Source organism: Leptonychotes weddellii, chromosome 3, assembly GCF_054177405.1.
Source record: "Leptonychotes weddellii isolate Sample4059 chromosome 3, ASM5417740v2, whole genome shotgun sequence".
Lineage (NCBI taxonomy): Eukaryota > Metazoa > Chordata > Mammalia > Carnivora > Phocidae > Leptonychotes > Leptonychotes weddellii.
The window spans coordinates 81589067-81611591 of NC_138371.1; the positions used below are offsets into that span (position 1 = coordinate 81589067).

The window sequence follows — 22525 nt, forward strand, 5'->3', positions numbered from 1 at the left end:
TACATTACTATATGAATAGAATAAAAATAATTGAAAAAGCAAAATGGACATGAACAGAGAAGTACAAAGAATAAAATAAGCATTTCAGAGCATAACACACCTGCATAAATATGTAATTGTTCATAAAATGAGCTCCGGTTATTTTACCTGATGTGAATCTGAGTTATCTTCTAATCCAGGCTTCACTGGAACATGGGAAGACTAAGACCCACAGAGGTCAAGTTACTGCCTAAAATCACAGATTAGTAGTGGACAAACCTTGACCAGAATCTTGGCTTCCTGTTTCTTATCCAGTGAGGATGCCATGGAAATAAACAATTCTAGTCAAATAATTTCTTTTTGTTCCTTTTTCTTTTCCAATAGGGAGACCCACCTGCAGCTGTGCCCTGGGGTTCACTGGACCAAACTGTGGTAAGACGGTCTGTGAGGACTTTTGTCAAAATGGAGGGACCTGCAGTGTGACTGCTGGGAACCAAGCTTACTGCCACTGCCAGCCTGAACACACTGGGGACAGATGTCAGTACTGTAAGTGAAAGCAAGTCCCACGAGATGATCTCACAGCAGACTTTGATGTTTACCATAAGTAATTCTCTTATCTCGATGTTCCCTCCATTACCTCAATTTCAGCAACCCCTTATTTTTCAGGCTCACTCCCTCCATCACCCCAATTCCAACTATTTTTTTTTTAAAGATTTTATTTATTTATTTGAGAGAGAATGACAGAGAGAGAGCACATGAGAGGGGGGAGGGTCAGAGGGAGAAGCAGACTCCCCGCCGAGCAGGGAGCCCGATGCGGGACTTGATCCAGGGACTCCAGGATCATGACCTGAGCCGAAGGCAGTCGCCCAACCAACTGAGCCACCCAGGCGCCCCAATTCCAACTATTTTTTACATTTGTCCTCATCCTTCTCGTTTTAAAGATTCGATGTTTCTTCCTTCCCCAGCTTAGATTCTCGAATCCATCGTTGTAATCATGTCCTCGTATATACCCTCAGTTCCCATGCTCTTTCTTCCCTTCTGTTGCACTTTCCTAGAAAACTGTAACCATGGTTAAATCCAGTTCTCCATCTGCTCTGAACTGGTGCCCCACTGCTGGATGCCACTGAAGAAGAGCACATAATCGTACAGACAGGTCTCTCTTGAGTTTTTATCACCAATGTCAAATGGGCACTTACTATGGCTTCTACTGTGTTTTGCTAATCTATTGACTCTCCTAGATGTCTATGTCAGATCTTCTCTTTTCTCCTCAAACCTCCGATCCCTGCTCCTCAAATTCATCCTGAGCTCAAGAACTTGCTTTCTATTTCATTGATCAAAATAGAAGCTATCTGAAGAGAACTGCCATGAGCTGCCACTATCACATCTCTCAAACTACTTTATCTTATATCCATAGACTCTGTCTTTGTAGGAGTAGGAACCTTGTGTGATATACTCTCCACTCATACATTCCATCCCTCTTAGCTACTCGTGGACACATCTCTTACAACTGACCCCATCTTTCTCCTTTATCAATATTTTCCTCTCTCCCCAGTTCTTTGTTGAACAACCTTGCCTTGTGCCCATATCTCTTTCTACCCACAACTTTATTTCCCTGCTTATTTTTTTTACTTGTAACATTATTCTAAAGAGTTGTTATATGCTACAGTTCCTCTCATTTTTCTTTTGACCTCACCTCTGGCAGATTTTTATCTTCACTATTTTGCTGAAATAGCTTTCATCAAAGTCAAGTTAATTTATTTTATTGTCATCCATGTTCTCATATTCAATGGCCAAGTATCAATTCTTATTCTATCCCACCGTCCGAAGTTAATCACTCCCCCCTTAAAACACCTTCATTCGTCTTTACCACTCTCGTGTTTTCATTCCAAGTTTACTGGCTGTTTCTTTTCACCATCTTTTGCTGGTTCCTCCTCATCTCCCTGACCTCTAAACATTGGAGTGGCTCATGACTGTACTCATATCTCTTTTTTCTCAAAAACACTCACTCTTCGAGCCTGTGATTTCCGTACAAATCGGAACATTAGAATAAACAGTTTTATAAACAGTTTTGTGAGATACAGTTTCCCAAACATCACCTTCAAAGATTCTGATTCTGTTAGGCTGCAATAGTATTTAAGGTTTCCCACGTGTTTCACATATGTGACTGAGATTGAGACCTGCTGCCTAGATGATTTCAACTGATCACATGACCTTCAATACTATCCAAAGACAAATGATTCCGAATGTTTATCTCTAGCTGAAACTCCCACCTGAATTCCAGATTTTTATACCTAATTGTCTATCTGACAGTTTGAGTTGGCTCTAAATTAACTTGATTTTCTCACCCAAAATCGCTTCTACCACTGTTTACCCTGTATCTATAAAAAGAAACACTCATCTCTTAGGTCCAAGTATCTTGGATTCATCCTTTTTTTTTTTTTTTTAAATCTAACCCACTTCATTATTTTTTAAAAGATTTCTCATATCCATTTTTTGTTTTAATTCCACTATAGTTACAAGCAGCGTTATATTAGTTTCGGGTATATAATCCAGCGATTCAACAGTCCCATACCTCACCCAGTGCTCATCACCACAAGTGTACTCCTTAATCCCCATTCATCTATTTTGGATTCATCCTTGACTCTTCTCTTTCTTTTACACCCCAACTTCTTTCTCACTTTTTCCTTTAAAACATACCGAGAATCTGAACACTTCTCACCAGCTCCATCCCCATTATCTTCATTGAAGTTTCCAGTATTTCTTACCTGCATAATTGCTAACTGATCTCCATGTTTTCTCTCAGCACCCTCTGTACCGATTCTCAAAAGAGTAGCCACAGCTGTATGTTGTATTCATAATAAGAAGAATGGTTTTCTGTCTCAATCATATTTACTGAGATCTTTCTATATCCAGGCATTCTTGTGTTTACTTCTTTTTTTGCCTTAATTCTATTAATCCATTTAATCCCACTAATGAGCTAGGTGTTGCTTTTATTCTCATTTTGCAGAGGATGCTACTGAGGAGACACAAAGAGCCTCCTGAAGATCACACAGTTAGTAAAGGGGAGAGTCAGGACTCTGCCTGGCTAATCCAACTCCAGATCCCATACCCTTAAAAGTTACTCAACATTCTGGCCCCCAGATGGTTTGATGTCATTGAGGTCCTCACAGAGAGTAGCCTCGGTCTCTGTTCACTGCAGGAAGTACGTGGAACAGCATCGAATCAAGCAATATGCACTGACTTAATTTGAGAGTCAAGAGCAATATTAAATATTTCCCTTCTGATGTTACAGCAGGGGGCCACTTCTGCTGTAGCAGAGACAGATTCAGTTACAGATTGGTGTTTCCTTTTCTAAGTGTATGTTCTGCTCATGTAGGCCAGCCCCTTGACATATATGAATGCCACTACCCTCAGCCAGTGCTCTTTTCACATTGCTTTCCTAAGTTATCTCTTAAATATGTGTCAGAGGCCCGCAGAGTTTATCTAGCAAAGACAATCCAGTCATGTGCAGGTGTCACACCGTGCTTACGTCCTCATGGCTCTGCCCTCCTCCTCCTTCCTCTCAACACAGCAGAATATTCCAGAACAACTTCCACCTACTAACTCATGGGCTTTTTCTTTTTGGCTCCAATATTCTCACAACCCTGAACGACTTCCAAGCAAATCAGGGACAACACCAGCTCTTCCCCTGTGTAATGCAGACCCTCATTACTATCCAGACTACTTTCTCTCTTATTCTAGTAAAACCACACTTACCCTGCTTCTCCACATGTCAATTTCCCTAGCATTGCGACTTTCTCCTGTTAGTCTCTTCCTCTGGAATGCACTTTCTTTGGATTCTTCCTCACCTTCGTCTCTCCATGCCAAATCCTATCTGTCCCTGTCCAGTTTAAAGGCCGTTCCCTTTGTGAGGTTCTTCACATCTGCCCAAGAGAATGAATCTCTTTCTCTTTTGAATTTTCAAGTCACTGCTTCTTTACCTCTGTTTCTATTCACTTTAATCTGGTATTATTGTTAATTGTGTGCTTTCCTCCTATTTGTCTGGGATGACCTCTTTGACATTACACCCAACAATGGCATTTGTCAAATAAATAAATAATCATAGATAAATAAATGAAAGCAGTTTGGAGACAAGTTAATAAAGAACAATCAACTCAATGTACAAGAGCTACATTTAATCGGGTACAACCATCTGGTATTTTTCTGTGCAGCTTTTCTCTGTTCCCAATTGGTCTATCATCATAGAACGTTGATCTTTTTTTCTTTAACTTCAAAAAAAAATTTTTTAAGTTGAAGCATTGCCATTTTTTATTCTTTTTGATCTAAGTTAAAAAAAATACTACGTGGCCATCATTATAGCGATTTGGTTTCTTAAAAAGAATAAATTCAGTTAACATATATTTTAATTGGCAACTTAATAGAATCACAGTCTGAGGTAGCCTGATGCATTATAAAAGGCTGCATTATCATTTTATTATCACTATTAGCAGTCATAGCACTTCCCACGTTTTACTGCAAAGCACTTATTAAAATTAACCAATTAATTCTTAGACAGAGGTTAAATAACTTGCCTAAGGTCCTGAAGTAGTAATACTACAGTCAGAATTGGACCCCCGGAATTGTTGATCAAGATGTCAACAAACATGGTGATGCTGTTCTTTGGCAGCAAAATAAGTCTGTGGACAGTGTCATTAAAATGATAAATCCAACAGCTGACAAAAAAGCATAATAAATTTAGGATCTATTATATGTGAGTCGGCAAGGTTCAGTGGACCTGGTGTTCTGTCAAAATTGTATCTCGCATATACAAAATCTTCTCTCCATAAATGAAGGAATGGCAGAATGGTTCATTACAGTGCCTAATTAAAGGTCCATTAGTGGGAGGTAAAACATCAGTTCTTAGTTGTGCTGAGTAAAAACATTTCACGATTCTAATGGCAATTTAAAATCCTGAGGTCTAAATGCAAATTAATTTTAACAGAAGCACCCAGGGAGGAGAGACAGAGATAAATAATAGCAAAGTAAAATTGAGTATTCTTTAAGTAAGTTGTTTAAGAACAAATATAGCTCCATTTTGTGCAGATCTGGAGCAAGGATTTCTAGTAGAAATAAAAAATAATAATAAGCATGGCATTTCACATTTAAATCTGGATGTTAAATATGAGGTCAATAATATCCGAGGGGGGCGCCTGGGTGATTCAGTCGGTTAAGCTTCTGCCTTTGGCTCAGGTCATGATCCTGGAGTCCGGGGATGGAGCACCGCATCGGGCTTCCTGCTCAGTGGGGAGTCTGCTTCTCCCTCTGACCTTTCCCCCTCTCGTGCTTTCTCTCTCTTTCACTCTCTCTCTCAAATAAATAAATAAAATCTTTAAAAAATAATAATAATATCTGTGGTTATTAGTAGTTAGTAACATTAGGGCAAAAGGGCCAATGAGGACCAACTCAGTCTGTGTCTAAGAGCCCGGTGTTAAAATCAAATGGCAATCTGTTTGTCCTCTCATTGATATTTTTAAAGTTCTTTAGTAATCTGCTTGAGAAGCCATTATAATTTAAATTAGAACTTAGTTTATTAGAAATACACCTGTATGATTTAGTCCCACTGGTTGCAATAAGTGCCAACATGAAGTAATATTTCAAGTTTATAAAATTAGGAGTACTTGACAGTAATCCAAACATTTCATCTATTGTAACTGGTATTAGAACCATCGTCTATCAAGTAATTATAAAAGTTATGAAGCATAGATGTGTGTCTACCATATGTGATGACATGATGGGATTACTTTTACTTTGCAGAGCAATTTTGTTTCATTAGTCAATTGGTCAGTAAACAAATTTGGTATTTACAATGGACCTGTCACTATTAGGCATTGAGAAAACAGCGATGTCAGAGATATTTCTTGCCCTCAATGCGTTTGCAATCTAATGTGTGATTCTGAAAAAGATACAAGTTACATTAAAGGCAGTCTAATGAAATACAGTGGTTAGCACAGAAAGATAATTCAGCCTATAGGAAAGATTTCTTGAAGGAAGTGACATGAGAACTGAGTCCAGAAGGAAGAAGCAGCTAACTAGATGAAGAGAAGCAGTGAGTGGAACAGAATTTGCAAAAGCCCAGAAGGGAAAGACTGTTGAAGTTTACCTTTTCTGTTTCTTTCTTTTTTTTTTTTTTTTTAGATTTTATTTATTTATTTGACAGAGAGAGAGAGAACAAGTAGGCAGAGAGGCAGGCAGAGGGAACGGGAGAAGCAGACTCCCCGCTGAGCAGGGAGCCCGATGCGGGGCTCGATCCCAGGACCCTGGGATCATGACCTGAGCTGAAGGCAGCAGCTTAAGCGACTGAGCCACCCAGGTGCCCCTACCTTTTCTGTTTCTATTTGATTTTCCTACGGGAAAGTTGGCAAGAGAAATAACAAATCTCTAAAAGTGTATAACGTCTTGGTCACAGAGAAATATGCTGTTAAACATTATTTTCTCTGAACATATATTCTCACACAACCCTGTGAAGTATTATTAATCCAATTTTACAATTGCGAAAAATGAGATTAAGACATTCTCCTTAATCTGTTCCATTAGTGAACATAGGAGCCACAATTTATAGCCTTGTGGGTCTGACTCCAAAAGTAGCTTCTCCTGGTGTATTTTCCTGTCATTTGATATCCTGCCCATTCTGCTGCATCTTTTTAGGCTCACTATGGGAACACTGAAAGTTCAGGTCATGCACTGGTTCAACCTGATGGTTGCCAGTTTCTACTCCACTGAATAGAGGTGTTAATAAGAATTTTAACCTTGATGAAGCCAATGACAGGCCCACGCAGAAGAGACCAAAGGATTTTAATAATGACCAGGAAAATAGAATAAAATGTTTTCAATTGTCACTGTTAGTATGAAGGCCAATTAGAACTGAACCTAGAACCTCAAGAAAGGATCATGAGTTAAAAAGTGAAATTATCAGAACTAGCTATTTCCTAAGTATGCAAATATTCAAGATTCTTAGAGCATTCACATCTAGAGTGACAGTCTTTTGGAGCCCTGGCCACTGAGGGTCCTCCATTTCTTTTTCTCTTGGTGAGAAGACAAGCACTGCTTTTATTCAGGCTTCTTGCCTGCATCACTACAACACATTCACTGTGTATCTTTTTTTTTTCCAGCCGTGGAAACCTGTTCATGGTCTTTCATGGTCTCTAAAATGTGTCCCTTTAAATTGTTCATACGTCTTTGTCTTTACATGTGGGCTCCTCGATGTCTGCTAACCCTCTCTAATCCTCCCACTTTGTCTTCTGAAGCTGCCTTTGCCGTAGGACATCCCACACTTCTCTTTGGCATTTTCACACTGTGTTTATATCATCATACGTGTTCTTGACTTTCTACCCCCTTAGAATATGAAATAGGCCATGATGTTTTGCATACCTTAGCAATCTTGGAGGGGCTTAACTCAGTGCTTGGACTTAGGAGAAAGTATTAGGTATGTAAGCAAATGTAAACAAAGTAGAAGGGTCTTGTTTCCAACCAGCTAGGCCAATTTTTTGTCTGTGCTCTGACAGGATACCACTTAAAACAGTTCTGGGCCACCTTTACTCAGCAGCTCATGAAGACCTACGTTCCCTGAGAAACTCTGTGCTTGTATTTTCAGTTTGGAGAAAAAAATGATGTAAAAATAGAATTAGGTTTGAATTAATGTGTGTAAAGAAAAATAAATACATTTCTTTTCTCATGTGACTATGATGGAGAATGGTAGGCTAACGATAAGGTAATATATTATTTTTATTTATCTTACTCTGAGTAGTTTTGAGGAAATTGTCAGAATTATAGAAATATTATTGAAGGCAATTTTGATCTAGTATAAATCTAGAACTATTATGCTATCATTTGGAAATGTAAAAATAGTAAGAGGGAAAAGATTTAGGGGAAATGTGTTCATATAAAAAGAATTTATTGGAGGGGCGCCTGGGTGGCTCAGTTGGTTAAGCAGCTGCCTTTGGCTCAGGTCATGATCCCGGGGTCCTGGGATCAAGCCCCGCATCGGGCTCCCTGCTCGGTGGAGAGCCTGCTTCTCCTTCTACCTCTGTCTGCCACTCTGCCTACTTGTGCTCTCTCTCTATCTCTCTGTCAAATAAATAAATAAAATCTTAAAAATAAAAAAGAATTTATTGGAAACTGAGGCATTTTTTTCCAAGCAGAGAATATGTCATATGTGAGTCAAAGTACATATTGTGATTATTAAAATTTATTTATTCAACTGATATATATGAACACTTGTGGGGTATTATTTATTGTTCTAGGCATTGGAGATATATCAGTATAAAAGCTCTTTGAAGATACTTGTCCCCATAATTTTTGGTGAATAAAAAAACAGTGGCATATCTTTGCAGATTAAAAGCTAGACAAAGCTGCAACTTAGATTTACATTGCCAAAAAGGATCAAAGATCAGAAATGGACTTTATTCCATACTATTTAGGAGCATTACCATTATTTTTTATGCAATTGTTTAAAATGCCAGCAATGTGTTTATAAAGTTAATTTTGTAAAAGATAAACTTTTATCTCTATGTCAGGTAACTTACACTTGGAATATTAGTAATTATGTTTAATAATTTCAGTAACTACTATTGGAAAAAAATCTTTAAGAATGCTTAATTACTTCTTCTGGCATCATAGCAGTAACTTTTTTCCATGCCAGGTTCATTTGATTTTGAGACAAGTCTAGTCTCACAACATTCTTGAAACAGTGCTTCATTCAGTAATCATGCCAAGTTTATATGGTTTAATCCTCTACTTTTATGCCACACTAGGGCTACCAATAAGTATTTACCCCTCTTTTTCAACTTAAGGAAGAATGAGTTTACAAAATAATATGAAAAATAATGAAAGCCTTAAAACTGCTTATTTAAAGGTTGAAAATAACTTGTCACACAAGTAATGGTTACTAACTGTCTGAAGAGGGATTTGTATTGAAATAAACTGAAGATGTCCAGTGGGAGGCCCTCGGAAGGAAGGAAGGAAGGGAGGGAGGGAGGGAGAGAGAAAGGGAAGAAGGAAGGGAGAGAGGGAGGAAGGAGAGAAGGTTAAGGAGGGAGGCAGGCTTTGCATGAATAGAAACCATCCATGATTGTGATTCTGCTGTACTTGGTGTTAAGTAAACTGAATGCATTCATAAATAATTATCTGCAAATAGAATTGTGTATTTGAAAATAATATATTACACAAATCATGCACAGATAGAGATACAGATTGAACAAAAATATTTACTTGAGGCTTACCTCAAGCCAAGCAAATTGTTTCTAGTTAAATGCATCTATCTGCTAACATCACTTTTACAACAATTAATTTAAATGTAAATTTAGGAGTAATTTTAAAATACATTCTTTATATCAGATTTGAAATGTCAACTGACATGTTTTGAAAAAAATATCATGAGTCAGGAATCTTTAAATCTTTTAAATAGAAGAAAACAAAATAAGATTCCTATCTTATAGTTAATGTGATAATCTTCATGGTTTTCATTATTAAAGATTTTGTCACTATAAACTGGTATTATTACTCTCTTTTATGCAATAGGTAGACCTCTTTTGATAGGAAATATTATGTTAGAAAAAATTGTATTCATCCTGATTATTGATAAAAATGGCAAGAGAATCAGGATGCCATCATTGGTTCTCAAGATTAAAAAAAAAAACAAAAAACCGAACTCTTAAATTCATAGCCTTTGAGTCCCAGAGTGCAAAAGGCCAACGAAAGATGGGAAGACTTATAATTTACCCTATGATTATGGAACCCATCAGATGAAGAAGAGCAGATCTTTGTTTAAATCAAAAGAATGTATTAATAATAGTATTTATTTGTTCAGTTTAATTCTCATGAATGCAAAAATATAATTATAAGTTTGATTTCAATAAATGAATATATTTTAAAATCCATTGTTTTCCAATAGATGAAGTTAACATTGAAAAGAGCAAAAGTTAAATAGAAAGGATATAGCCAATAATTTTTCACTATATAAGTGTTTAATTATATGACAATTAACTATTAGGAGAAAAAAAAAACACATTTATTGAGGGTTGCCACCAGAGAATCAGATACATCTTAAGTATAAGACATTTTGAGAAATAGAAAGTCACTTGGTTCAAATAGTACTAGAAGATGAATCGAAAGGTCAGGTATCTGCATTTGAATTTTTATATTTGCTTTACCACTTGAAGATCCATCACTAAATCCATGGTAATTATATGATTTTATTTTCAATTTGATGAAATAATTTGTACTTTATTCCTTTTGAGAAATGAGAAAATCTATATTTTAATGTGAGAGTAAGCTTTTCTTGAAAATCAATTGATAAAAATTAATATAAAAATAAATCAATAAATATAAATCAACATAGTGGCAGAAACAAACAAATTGGTTTATGACCATGTAATGAAAGACACCTTATTTAACTCCATCAATTATTGTCTGAGTCCAAGAACTCATGTCCCTTCCATGGTACCTTTCATACCACAAATAGCTAGAATAAGCAAGAATTTTTCAAATCCTGATTTCTTCTTACATTGGAAGGTAGTACGGGTTTCTAATCCTTTTAAGAATCTCTTGCCCAAACAAAACAAATAAATAAAATGTGATATAGTTTCAGTGGGTTTCTGGATCTTCATTGAACATACTCTCTAAGTTCACTCTTCTGGAATCTCTCAAGCTGGAATCCAGATGTGAGAAAGAAATACTGAGTTTTACAGGTGATGATATGAGAAGCCCCAGTAGCCTAATGGATAAGGCATTGGCCTCCTAGAGGTGATGATATGGAATTCAAACATTTTTTAGATCATTTAAAACTAGTAAAGTAGAAAATTGTGGACTAACAAATAGTATTCTACAACTTTGGATTTCAAATTATTTTCATCATCATAGGTGACACGTGATTTGTAAAATAAATAATGATAATAGTTAAAACCTTATCTGCTTCTCAGAGTTAGAAGTTTCAGGTGAGATAATTTATAAGAAAAGTCCTCTGTAAATTTTTTAATCAAATGCTTTTTTCAAAAAATTTTCATTTTTTTTTTTAAAGATTTTATTTATTTATTTGACAGAGAGAGACACAGTGAGAGAGGAGCACAGGCAGGGGGAGTGGAGGGGGGAGAGGCAGGCTTCCCGCCGAGCGGGGAGCCCGATGCGGGGCTCGATCCCAGGACCCTGGGATCATGACCTGAGCCGAAGGCAGACACTTAACGACTGAGCCACCCAGGCGCCCCCCAAAAATTTTCATTTTAATAGATATTTCAAGTACCTATCATTTATAATATGTAATTAAAATAAGTTATATATTTAAAGGTTATATATATTTAGGTAATATATAATTTGGATAACAAAAATAGATTTATTCCAATTTGCTCAGATAAGCAAGGCACCATATAAAAAAGATTTATTATTTTTATGGCATTTATGAATATGATCTGAGCTGCTTTTTAAAAATAATTTCTGAAATGATCCATAAATTTAGAATGGAATTACACATTGAGTCACATGAAAGGAAGTAGAACAAACCTCTGAAGAAAATAATTTCTTGCATAGGTATACTTCTACACACAGATTAGACTATGACTATAAAGTGGAAACATATTAGAAGCTGAAAAGTTTAGTCTAATTCTGTAGAATGCCCCATTTCTGAGAATTTGGCAAGTCACATCTTTCCTTCACATGGCAGTCTAGAATGTCTAGTAGTTGGTTTATTGGTGCAGCAGCTAAGTGTATGTTTAATGCAAGGACCAAATTTCCAAGGGCCTGTTTACTGGGACTTGCTGACGTCTATCTCTGCTTGCCATCTAATTCTCCTTTTTCATCTCCCACCTTCCTTTTCCCACCTGAACACACACAGACACATCCTGACAAACCTCAGTTAGTTTTAGGAGTGGTTGACTGATTCCATATTTTCATGTATTTATAACTGCCTTTGGGGTTTTAAAACTAAAACATCAGCTCTTGTTCTCTGTCTTCTGAAGTGCCCTGCTTTCCAATGGCCATTCATTAATTCAACAAAAAATAATAAAACATCTAATGCATGCCAGCCACTGAAGCTTGGGATTTAGTCATGAATAAACCAAAAACTGCTTTCATGGTACACTTTAGTATTTATAAATAATACACAAACATGTTAGATGTCAGGTGGTGAGAAATGAGATGATGAAAAAAACACAGTAAATTAAGAACCTACCTACTGTCTGAATGGAGAGAAGAGTCAGTGTGTTTTGGAAAGAAAACACATTAGTTACTATATCAAAGTTTCTTGGTACAGTATCTTGTAGTACACTGTGTGCATAAAAGAGTAATGACTTTATCTCATTGCCTTAAGGATGTTTTCCAAGAACAATAATCTTTCTAAATAAAAAGGATCTTGGATTAAATTACTTTACTGACTAGTTACAGCAATTCAATGCATACTTCCAAGCATGTTAAAAGTTAAATGCTACTACTAATAAAATTAAAGTGATTCTCTATCATCTTGGAATTATTATAAGTCTTAGTAAAGTGGAAAGCTGGTTATTATATATCAATAATCTGTTTAATTCCTGCATATCTGACCTAAAGGAAACTTGCACATTTGACCAGTGAAAGTCTTTTATAGCATACTATATATTACTTTTGCCAGGTGACCTTTTCAAGGTGACTTTCTCAGTGTTTTAGGGAAGTCTGATTAAACAGTAATCACTTCAATATAATCCATTATTTTTCTTCTATCACACTAGTGTAGAAACCTCTATCTATCTATATATATATCTATACTGATCAGTATATTGATATAGAAAGATACATATATATATTATGCATTCTGCAAAGTAACATATTAAAGGAAAACTAGAAAGGAGGTCACATTTAAGTATATCAGAAATCCTTACTTTGACATTTGTATTTGAAGTGAGTAGCTTAGAAGAAGGAAGGAAATAAGGATGGAAGAATGAAAAGGAGAAGAAAGAGAATTATGCACAAAGGAACTACATATATTTTTCTAGGATGGCTAGGATGGCCTCATCTTCTCCCAGTATGATGATGTGGGACATTCCCTGCCCTCTAGTTAGGCTACAACATGAGGACAATAACTTTGTTAATGGTACTTCCATCGGAGAAGATCTTTTCCATGATTACCTCTTATCCAGCATTCTTCACCTCCCATTTCTCCATGAGACTCGTTCCAGTTTTCTAAAAATGAGTTATTACTTTGTGCTCTCAATTGTCTTTAAAAAAAAATATTTCTGGGGCGCCTGAGTGGCGCCCAGAAACCAATGACATCATTGGTTAAATGTCTGCCTTCGGCTCAGGTCATGATTCCAGGGTCCTAGGATTTAGCCCCATGTAGGGCTCCCTGCTCAGTGAGGAGCCTGCTTCTCCCTGTCCTCACCCCCACCCCCACTCATGTTCTCTCTCGCTCTCTCTCTCTCAAATAAATAAATAAAATCTTTAAAAATAAACAAACAAATAAATAAAATACTTCCATGTTCTGATTATCTAAAATTTTTTATTGATCTTGATTTTTTTTTTCAACCTTGTTAGCCTTGAGAGTTCTATCAAAGTATGGGCATTCTGAGGGCATGAGCAATATTAACCCGATATTATTAACACTGTAGATGTTGGCAAATTTTAGTAGGTTGAAATTAATTAAACCTTAATATATACTCCATGCCCTGACAGAAATTAGGGACTAAATATGGCAGATGACTTGTTTATGGTCAGAAAGGTACCACCTTGTATGAGCCCACTTCATTCTCATTGTTTTTTAAGCCATCTTCTGCTTATTCACTTATTTGGTTTTCAGTTAGCCTCATCTTATAAAACCATATTTAGCTGTCATCTGCAAGTCAGCTCACTTTCAAGTCTCAAGTGACTCTCTACCACTTTATAAATAGTTACTTGCTAAAACCTTTTATAGCTGTATTCCTTTAAAAATAGAAGAACACTCAACCCAGAAATAATTACTTGCTAAAACCTTTTATGGCTGGATTGCTTTAAAAATAGAGGAACACTCAACCCAGAACATGATTTATAAACAAAAGTTATATAGGCTTCTCTGATATTTGAAAAAATATTGCCATGATAGTTTTATGAGTTAATTTTTGACTATTACTAAAATGATTGATGCTATCATTCTAATACACATTTTGAAAGATAAATCTGTCAGAGATTTAATGCTGGTACTTTCAAAATCTCACCCCACATGTCGCATTTAAATCAACGTTTTGATAACTTGGCCTTCTAAATTTTAGAATTTGCTCAGAATGGATTTCATTATTTTAAATTTTTCAGTGTTCTCTATAGAAATATTTGGGATATATTTCTATTTTTAGTAATAAATCAGAAAATGCTAGTTTTCTTAGACACGCTTTCCTGATGAAAATTTATCAGCTCTAATCAGAGTTTTGCACACATTTTTTCCCCAGTGACTATTTAATTGGCATACCTGGATTCAATGTTTGCCTACTTTATTAAACTCAGCTCTGAAATTGGAAGATATATTTAGGACTATGCAATAAGTTTAATTATTAAAATATCTTGGATTGTATAAAACATTTGAGGACTGTGAAAAAGAATAATTTTAATATTTCTTATTTCTGTTTTCCCATTTCCTTATATAAGCCTTCAAAGACAACAATCATAAAATTCTAAGCAAATTTATACAAGTTACTTTATCTCTTCTGCCTCCTAAACCATGCAAGATGAAAAACTGACTCCAGGGAAGGAAAGGCCACAATCACTCCTGTCAACATATTTAAGAATCTTAGAGCTTTTCCAGAATCCTTCTAAATGTTTTCATCCTAAATTAGATGTCGGTAAATGATAACACTCCAGACATGCCTCACTTTGTGATTTCTTGGCTGTTGTTTTGGTTTCTTATTTGTATGGAGGGACCCAGAGTTGATCCTGCTTGATAATGAAGAGATTGCCATGGATAGTTAGCAGTTTCCTTCTAATAAGAGAATCCAGGGCTGTAAACCAATTATCTGTGGCTAGAGAGGCAAATATCCAATTTCGGTTGGGATGGGAGACTGAGAATGACATGTGAAATGTGAACGTGTGGATGAGGTGTGTGGGGTGTGGGAGTCCAGCTTGAGCTCCTGAGCTCTGATATTGCAGACTGTGGTGGCGTCAAGTAAGATCGCCTGGGCCTGCTGCTCCTGAGCTACAGGGCCCTTTAACATTCTGGCTGGTGGTGAGACCCTCAGGTATCTTCGTAGATGGGGGTGCATTCAGTTTTAGATACACATTAAAAAAAAGAGAACACCAAAGATATTTAAAATTACTTTATAGAGGTTTATTTTGTTTGGCTTGGTTTGGGGTTTTTTTGAACAAATGTATGACTTGTTAAATAAGAAAAGTAAGAGTTTATTCTCTAGAGTTAGGGTTATTTGAGTTTGAATTTCTGTTCTTCCACTTACTGCTGTGTTATCTTTGGCAAAGTGCTTAACCTCCTTGTGCCTCAGGTTACTCATCCATAAAATGAGAATAATGCCATATAATGCATGAGACTATAACCAACAAATGAGCCCGACATGAAGAAGACAGCTAAAATCGAATATTTATCATCATCATCATCATCATTATCATCATCATCATCATCATTTTCATCATTTTACTTAAAACAGGCCCTAGTTGGTCTTGATGATATAAAGGGCACTGTTGAGGATAGGTCGGGGAGGAAGGCCTGGTGAGATAATCTTAGGCATGTTTAGTAATACTGCCTCTGTTCAAAGATGATCAATGGGTATATTGGATAAATTAGTCAAGTAACTCAGAGAAGGTCACATTGTTAGGCAGAGTAAGAACTGAATTTAACCTTCAAATCCTTCATATTCTAGCCAATGATTTTGTTTCTTTCTTTTCCTTATTATGTCACCTTAGCATGAGTATTCATCAAAAGTTTATAAAATACCATCGTTGGCTGTCTTCCACATTTTATACCTTCATGGAAGCTGCCATAAACCTCCCTGTAGGGAGGATATTAGTAAAATTCATAGAACCTACTGCTCCTGGGACACAATTAAATATCAGTGAAGGTGGAGTATGAATTGCACTGAGACTGGAGCTGAGTTATAGAATGCCTAGGGATATGCACTGTGGATAATTCTACCTCATCTTCTTTGTGAAAGTAATACAATCCTACTACTTCTGGTTGGTTGTTGTGGTTGTGTGTAGTTCTAAATTACCAAATGCTTACTTAAATCATGAATCTTAGGGCGCCTGGGTGGCTCAGTTGGTTAAGCGACTGCCTTCGGCTCAGGTCATGATCCTGTAGTCCCGGGATCGAGTCCCACATCGGGCTCCCTGCTCGGCAGGGAGTCTGCTTCTCCCTCTGACCCTCTCATGCTCTATCTCATTCTCTGTCTCAAATAAATAAATAAAATCTTTAAAAAAAAAATCATGAATCTTAAAGCGAATTCACATAACTTATTTTTTTTTTTAAACCAGGTCAAAATTTAGTGAAGTAGAACAATTGGTATATATACATGTAATTGTATAATTTAGTCTCCCCTATATGACCATCTGTATTACCCATTAAAGACTCATTAAAGATTCTTACTGAATATCTTCAGCTCCTGCTTAGGTGGTATTATTTTAGTTTGGTTTTATTCTCTTTAAATAAATTTCACACTTCACTAACTATTACAATGTGAATAGCCCAGTTGCAAATGTGAGTTAATAGCTAAATAGTATTGGCAATTACTTTTCAATAGAAAGAAATATTTGGGAAAGAAGTTAAATGCAGCTAGAGATTTTATAGACGTCTGGCTCTCCATGAATATTCATAAACCTGTATATATACCCATACAACCCATATTTTTGTGGAGCCTATTAAAATTCTCTAAAAAAGATTAAAGGAAGAAGTATTTCCTTATATTTCTGGTTGCTTGAAAAGGAAAGAGAAAGAGAGAAAGACAGAGTACAATGATGGCATCCCTTGAAAATTATTTTATTTCTGTTGCAGAAAATAGCCATTCACTTATTCTCCAGTTACTATTCACCTAATTACCATATGAATACTCTGTAATTATATATCCATCGTTGTCCTTTAGATTACATGATTGTGTTTAGTGCAACTGTGCAGTTCTTAGTGTAATTACTGCACAGAGGTTATAACAATTTTTACATTGTGAATATAAAGTGTTATTACATAATTTCATGGTAATCTCTAGTTTCTTAGCACAGATTAATTACATTTCATTATTGCTCCTTCTTATTGTATGTGGAACATCTCAATTGTCATGCCATTCAGGTCAATAAAATGCTTAAAACTTAGGGGGTGGAATGTTTCATAAGAAGGAAGATTTTGTTGGTAGTAATATTTGTAGGCTCTTGCCACGGTGGATATTTTTCAGATCAGTTCTGGTTCTTTTTCCTTCTTGTCTTAAACTTTCAATTGGGTTGTCAGCTCTCTGAGAGCTGGTGGCCTTTCTCATATTTCTGTCCTCTTCCTACAGCTCCCAGGATATAATTAGGCAGATGCATGTTCCTCAGCAAATAATCAATTATGGATCCACCCTTCCATTTTATTGTCATGGTTAAATTACTCAAATTGTTCAAAACAGTACCAACCATATTGTTTTACCAGCTTTCCTTTCCATAAATTCAAACTGTTCTTTCTGAACGCTTACTGGTTGATCTGGCTAAACTCCTTCATCTTCGACATTCAGTCCCTTCCCCATGTAATGCCCTCTAACAAAGAATGTCCTATCACTTATGTTTTCTTTTAACTTGTCTTCTTTTAGTGTACCACATTTTTTTTTACTTTATTTCAATTCCAATAACTATTAAGCCAAATTTAAAATTTTGGGGAAAACAGGTAATTGGGGTGTGTGTCTGGTGTCTCTGTGTCTGTGTCTGTGTCAGAAATTAGAAGACAATCCCTTTGCTACACACTTTGGTGTTAACCAACCACCAACATCCCTAACTCTGTTTTCTTTGGGAGGAATTATTAAGGTTTTTTTTTTCAGTAACCTGTCACTTAGTCAAAGATGAAAATGAAAAAACAAAAAGCAGAAGGCTATAAAACTTCTGCAAAGGTAAGTTCATAGAAATAATTAAGAATCATAGTGTTACAGGAGCGATTAAAAATATTGGTATTTATGGGGTGCCTGGCTGGCTCAGTTGGTAGAGCATGTGACTCTTGATTTCAGGGTTGCAAGTTTGAGTCCCATGTTGGGCAGAGATTACCTAAAAATAGGATCTTTAAAAAATATATATATTTTACTTAAGAAAATGGATATCTATCTTACAGAAAGATTACCTTCAAAATGGTTTTAAAGCATTTTTGGTGCTTAAAGTGGTAAGCTGTATGGGGTAACTATTTTTTAGCATTCTGGGATAAGAAAAGTGTTCTTTCAGTGAGTGCTAAACTTTTCTGTTTATCTCAGAGCTTATTAGGTCACGGTGGAATCCTTAGAACCAAAGTGAGCACTTACATACCAAAGGAGCCTTCTCATATACCATTCTTCTTCATTCTTTGCTAAATTTCTGCTGGATTTGGAAGTGCTAATGAAGTATTCTTTTTATTAGATAAACAGCTGAAGAGAGACTTAGAATTTAAATATGAATGTGTAGTAATTATTTGGGAGTATATAGAGAGGTGACACTGGTAAAAATATTGCATATATTTATACAAGTTTTACCTAGATGCTTATAATTCAAAGTGGATTAGAGCTGAGAATCGAATGAGAGAAAAGTTAGGTTGCTCTCCAGTGACTTACTGCACATTGTTGTCCTGATGCTGAGACAATTGCAGCGAATGTGAACTTTGGTTGAATCGTCCATTTTAGAAATAGCACCATCAGATGTACCAAATTTTTTTCATGATATGTGTCATGATTAAAATAGAAATAACAGAGAACACTTGAAGGAATTATTTTGCTTTCCAATTTACAAGTATTCAATGCTTACATGGTAGTTTATTTCTTTTAAAGATTTTATTTATTTATTTGAGAGAGAGAGAGAGTACAGTCAGGGGGAGAGGCAGAGGGAGAGGAAGAAGCAGATCCCCTGCTCAGCAGGGAGCCTGATGCGGGACTCAATCTCAGGACCCTGAGATCATGACCTGAGCGGAAGGCAGACGCTTAACCAACTGAGCCACCCAGGCACCCCACTTATGTGGTAGTTTAAATAGCAGATGACAAAGTCTCCTATTAAATAAGGTTACTTTCTCTTGCGTTCAGGAATCTTGGAGTGAGAATTGAGTAAATAGGGAAGTCTTGAAGACAGAGAGAGACAAACAGAGAGGGAGAGAGACAAAGAGAAAAAGAGAGAGAGAGGGAGAGAGAGACTATGCATACAAAGTGTTGGGCCCTAGAATCCTAATAGGGGTGCAGAAAACAATCCAGCTGAACATATATAAGTCAAGCAACTTTTACATACTCCATATCCGACGCCTAATAGTGGGAGATCATCAGAACATTTTCGAAGAAAGACACTGGGAAGCAACGCTCGCAGGGTTGGAGTATAGTGAGCAACTCTCTATCCCTGAATTTCAACATAGCGTCAAGTGTGAAGCATATGAACTGGGGAAAATGAAATGTCTTCCATTTGAATATCTGTAGAGAAAGCATTCTGAGTCTAAAATGATTTCTGCCTTTTTTAGAAGGAAAAAGAGTGGCATGGCTTAACAGCATGCAATTTAGAATTATTTATTAAAGTGCAAATTCTAATATCTGCTTATTTCACAATTTCATCTTAAGCAAACATTTCTTTTACATTCTTTGGATTCCACTTTTATACCGTGAGGCCAATCAACTGCATTAAATAATGTGCATCTGACATGCTAGGAAAAAAATATTGAAAGCATTAAAGGGTAGAGAATTTTCTTTAAAGCATAAAAAGTAGACATGAATTCCTTTTAATAGAAGTGTCTATAAAGAGAAAACCTATTTAACCTAGTTAGCAAATTAACTAGAATTTCTAAAATATTGTAATTGTAGTTTATTTGCCATTAGGTTAGAAAATCTTTTTATTGAAACATAATATAAATAGGAAAGTTTAAAATCACAAGTTTACAGTTCAATAAATTATCACCAGGTAAACCAACATCCAGGTCAAGAATAAATATTATTGGTACCTCCGATGTTCCTTGATGGTCTTTCTCACTATCCCTTCCCTTTTCCCCAAAGATAAGTCCTTTTTAACTTCTAAAACCCTAGATTACTTTTGCCTTTTGAACTTTATATATAAAAAAAATAGTATATATATTTTTGTGTCCAGCTTTTTTTCTCATTACTTTTGTGAGATTCATCCATGTTGTTACTTATTAGCTGTACTTCTTTCATTTTATTTATTTATTTATTTATTTATTTATTTATTTATTTATTTATTTTAAAGATTTTATTTTATTTATTTGACAGAGAGAGAGAGAGACAGCTAGAGAGGGAACACAAGCAGGCAGAGTGGGAGAGGGAGAAGCAGGCCCCTGGCCGAGCAGGGAACTCAGTGCGGGGCTCGATTCCAGGACCCTGGGATCATGACCTGAGCCGAAGGCAGACGCTTAACACTGAGCCACCCAGGCGCCCCACATTTTTTATTTATTTATGATATCAATGTTTGTGTATATATACATATATTTGTATGTATATTTCTTTGTGTGAATGAACCACAGTTTATCCTTTCTTCTTGCAATGAACATTTGGATTATTTTTAGTTCGGGGCTATTTCTATGCACAGGTTGCTGTGCATATTACATACATATTTTTGTACACATATGCATGCTTTCCTCTTGGATATATATTAAGAGTGGAAATGCTAGGTCATAAAGTGTGGGTATGTTCAAATAGAGTAGATACTGTCAATTGTTTTCCAAATCAGTTGAACCAATTTGTATTTCTACTAGCAGTGTATGAGAGTTTTTGTTATTTGCTGTCAATTAGGTGGAAATGCAATGGTATTTCTTTGTGGTGTTAATTTGCATTTCCTTTTTTTAAGATTTTATTCATTTATTTGAAAGAGAGAGAGAGATCAAGCATGAGTGGAGGGAAAGGGAGAAGCAGATTTCCCACTGGTGCAGAGCCCAATGGGGGACCCAATACCAGGACCCGGAGATCACGACCTGAGCCAATGTCAGACGCTTAACCGACTGAGCCACCCAGGCACCCCTAATTTGTATTTCTTTGAACACCAATAAGTTGTATATATTCTCACATCTTTTTAATCATAGTCTAAAGCAGATTTATTTCATGCACCAAAATTACTTATAGTTAGTATACTGTAGGTGAGTATTTAACTTTACTCTTTAGCACTTTAGGCAAATGAGAACTATTCCTTGCTACAGTGTGTTATAGGGCAATCATAAACCCAATTTTTTCCAGTTTCTCAGGTCTTCTCAGTGATGTGGTTATAAAAATAAAATGGTCCAAAATTTTGGATTAAAAATTGCATTTTAATTAAGGCCCACAGCTAGTTAAGAAATAAGTTATTTTAGGGGTGCTTGGGTGGCTCAGTTAGTTAAGTGTCAACTCTTGATTGAGGCTCAGGTCATGATCTCAGGGTCATGATCTCAGGGTCATGAGATCGAGCCCCATATCTGGCTCTGTAGTGGACGTGGAGCCTACTTAAGATTCTGTCCCTCTCCCTCTGCCTCCCCCACCCCTGCTCACATGCACTTTCTCTCTCAAAAAAAAAGAAAGAAAGAAAGAGAGAAAGAAAGAAAGAAAGAAAGAAAAAGAAAGAAGGAAAAGAAGGAAAGAAGGAAAGAAAGAAAAGAAGGAAAGAAGAAAGGAAGGAAGAAAGAAGCTATTTTAGTTAAATCAAATCCTTTGACAACTATTGAACAATGTAGTCCCTATGTTATTCAGTAAAATGTGTTTCCGGGTCATCATTTCTTACATTCTCCAGTTCCCAAATTCTAGATCCTCAACCAGTCCCATGTAAATCACCTGGGCCCCATTTCAGATTTATGAATTAGAATCTAGGCATGAGTGGGCAGTGGTGACAGGGATGAGCACTGGAATTTACATTTGCAAATAAGTCACCTACATGATTTTGATGAGTTATCCACTATAGATGAGGACATACTATGAAGATCCTGGAAGGATACATAAGCCAATTTCTATGCCCCATCAGACAACTGGACCAGGATCAGAGGATGACATTTAAAGCAATTGGGGGGCAATAGGAAAAGAGCGCTTTGTCAGTAAAAGGTACTGAGCTCCTGAACTAATGAGAGTTGTTCTCTAGAGATTTCTGCACTGAATAGGAGAGAAGCTCATATAGGCAGCTGATCATACATTCTTCATAAATAAAACAGCATCTGTAATGTGTACTCTCTAACCACCAAGCCTGGGGCAACTGCAGACAGACACCATCATGGATAGCTGCTAACACTGCATTAGTTTTCAGATCTTCAAGTCTCTCACCTTTTGAAAGTGCTACTTTTCTTAAATATAGCCAAAACCATGCTAATAGACTTAAGCACTGAATCTCAATGAGGGTACTTGGCATAATGCAAGAGCAAGCATAAGAATGCTTGAAATAAATTTCCATAAATATGAAGCAAGCCTGTCAATAAATTTAATTTCTGTCTGATTTAATAAAGGGCTAG

General features: G+C 36.2%; 1 protein-coding gene across 1 annotated transcript in view; it reads left to right on the top strand.

Moving 5' to 3' along the window:
• The window catches only part of LRP1B (LDL receptor related protein 1B), a 1719891-nt gene that overhangs the window by 1656617 nt on the left and 40749 nt on the right, over positions 1-22525 (top strand). The window contains exon 77 of the mRNA XM_081815486.1: positions 364-525. Within this exon, the coding sequence (XP_081671612.1) occupies positions 364-525 (162 nt within the window). The remainder of the gene's footprint in view (positions 1-363; positions 526-22525) is intronic.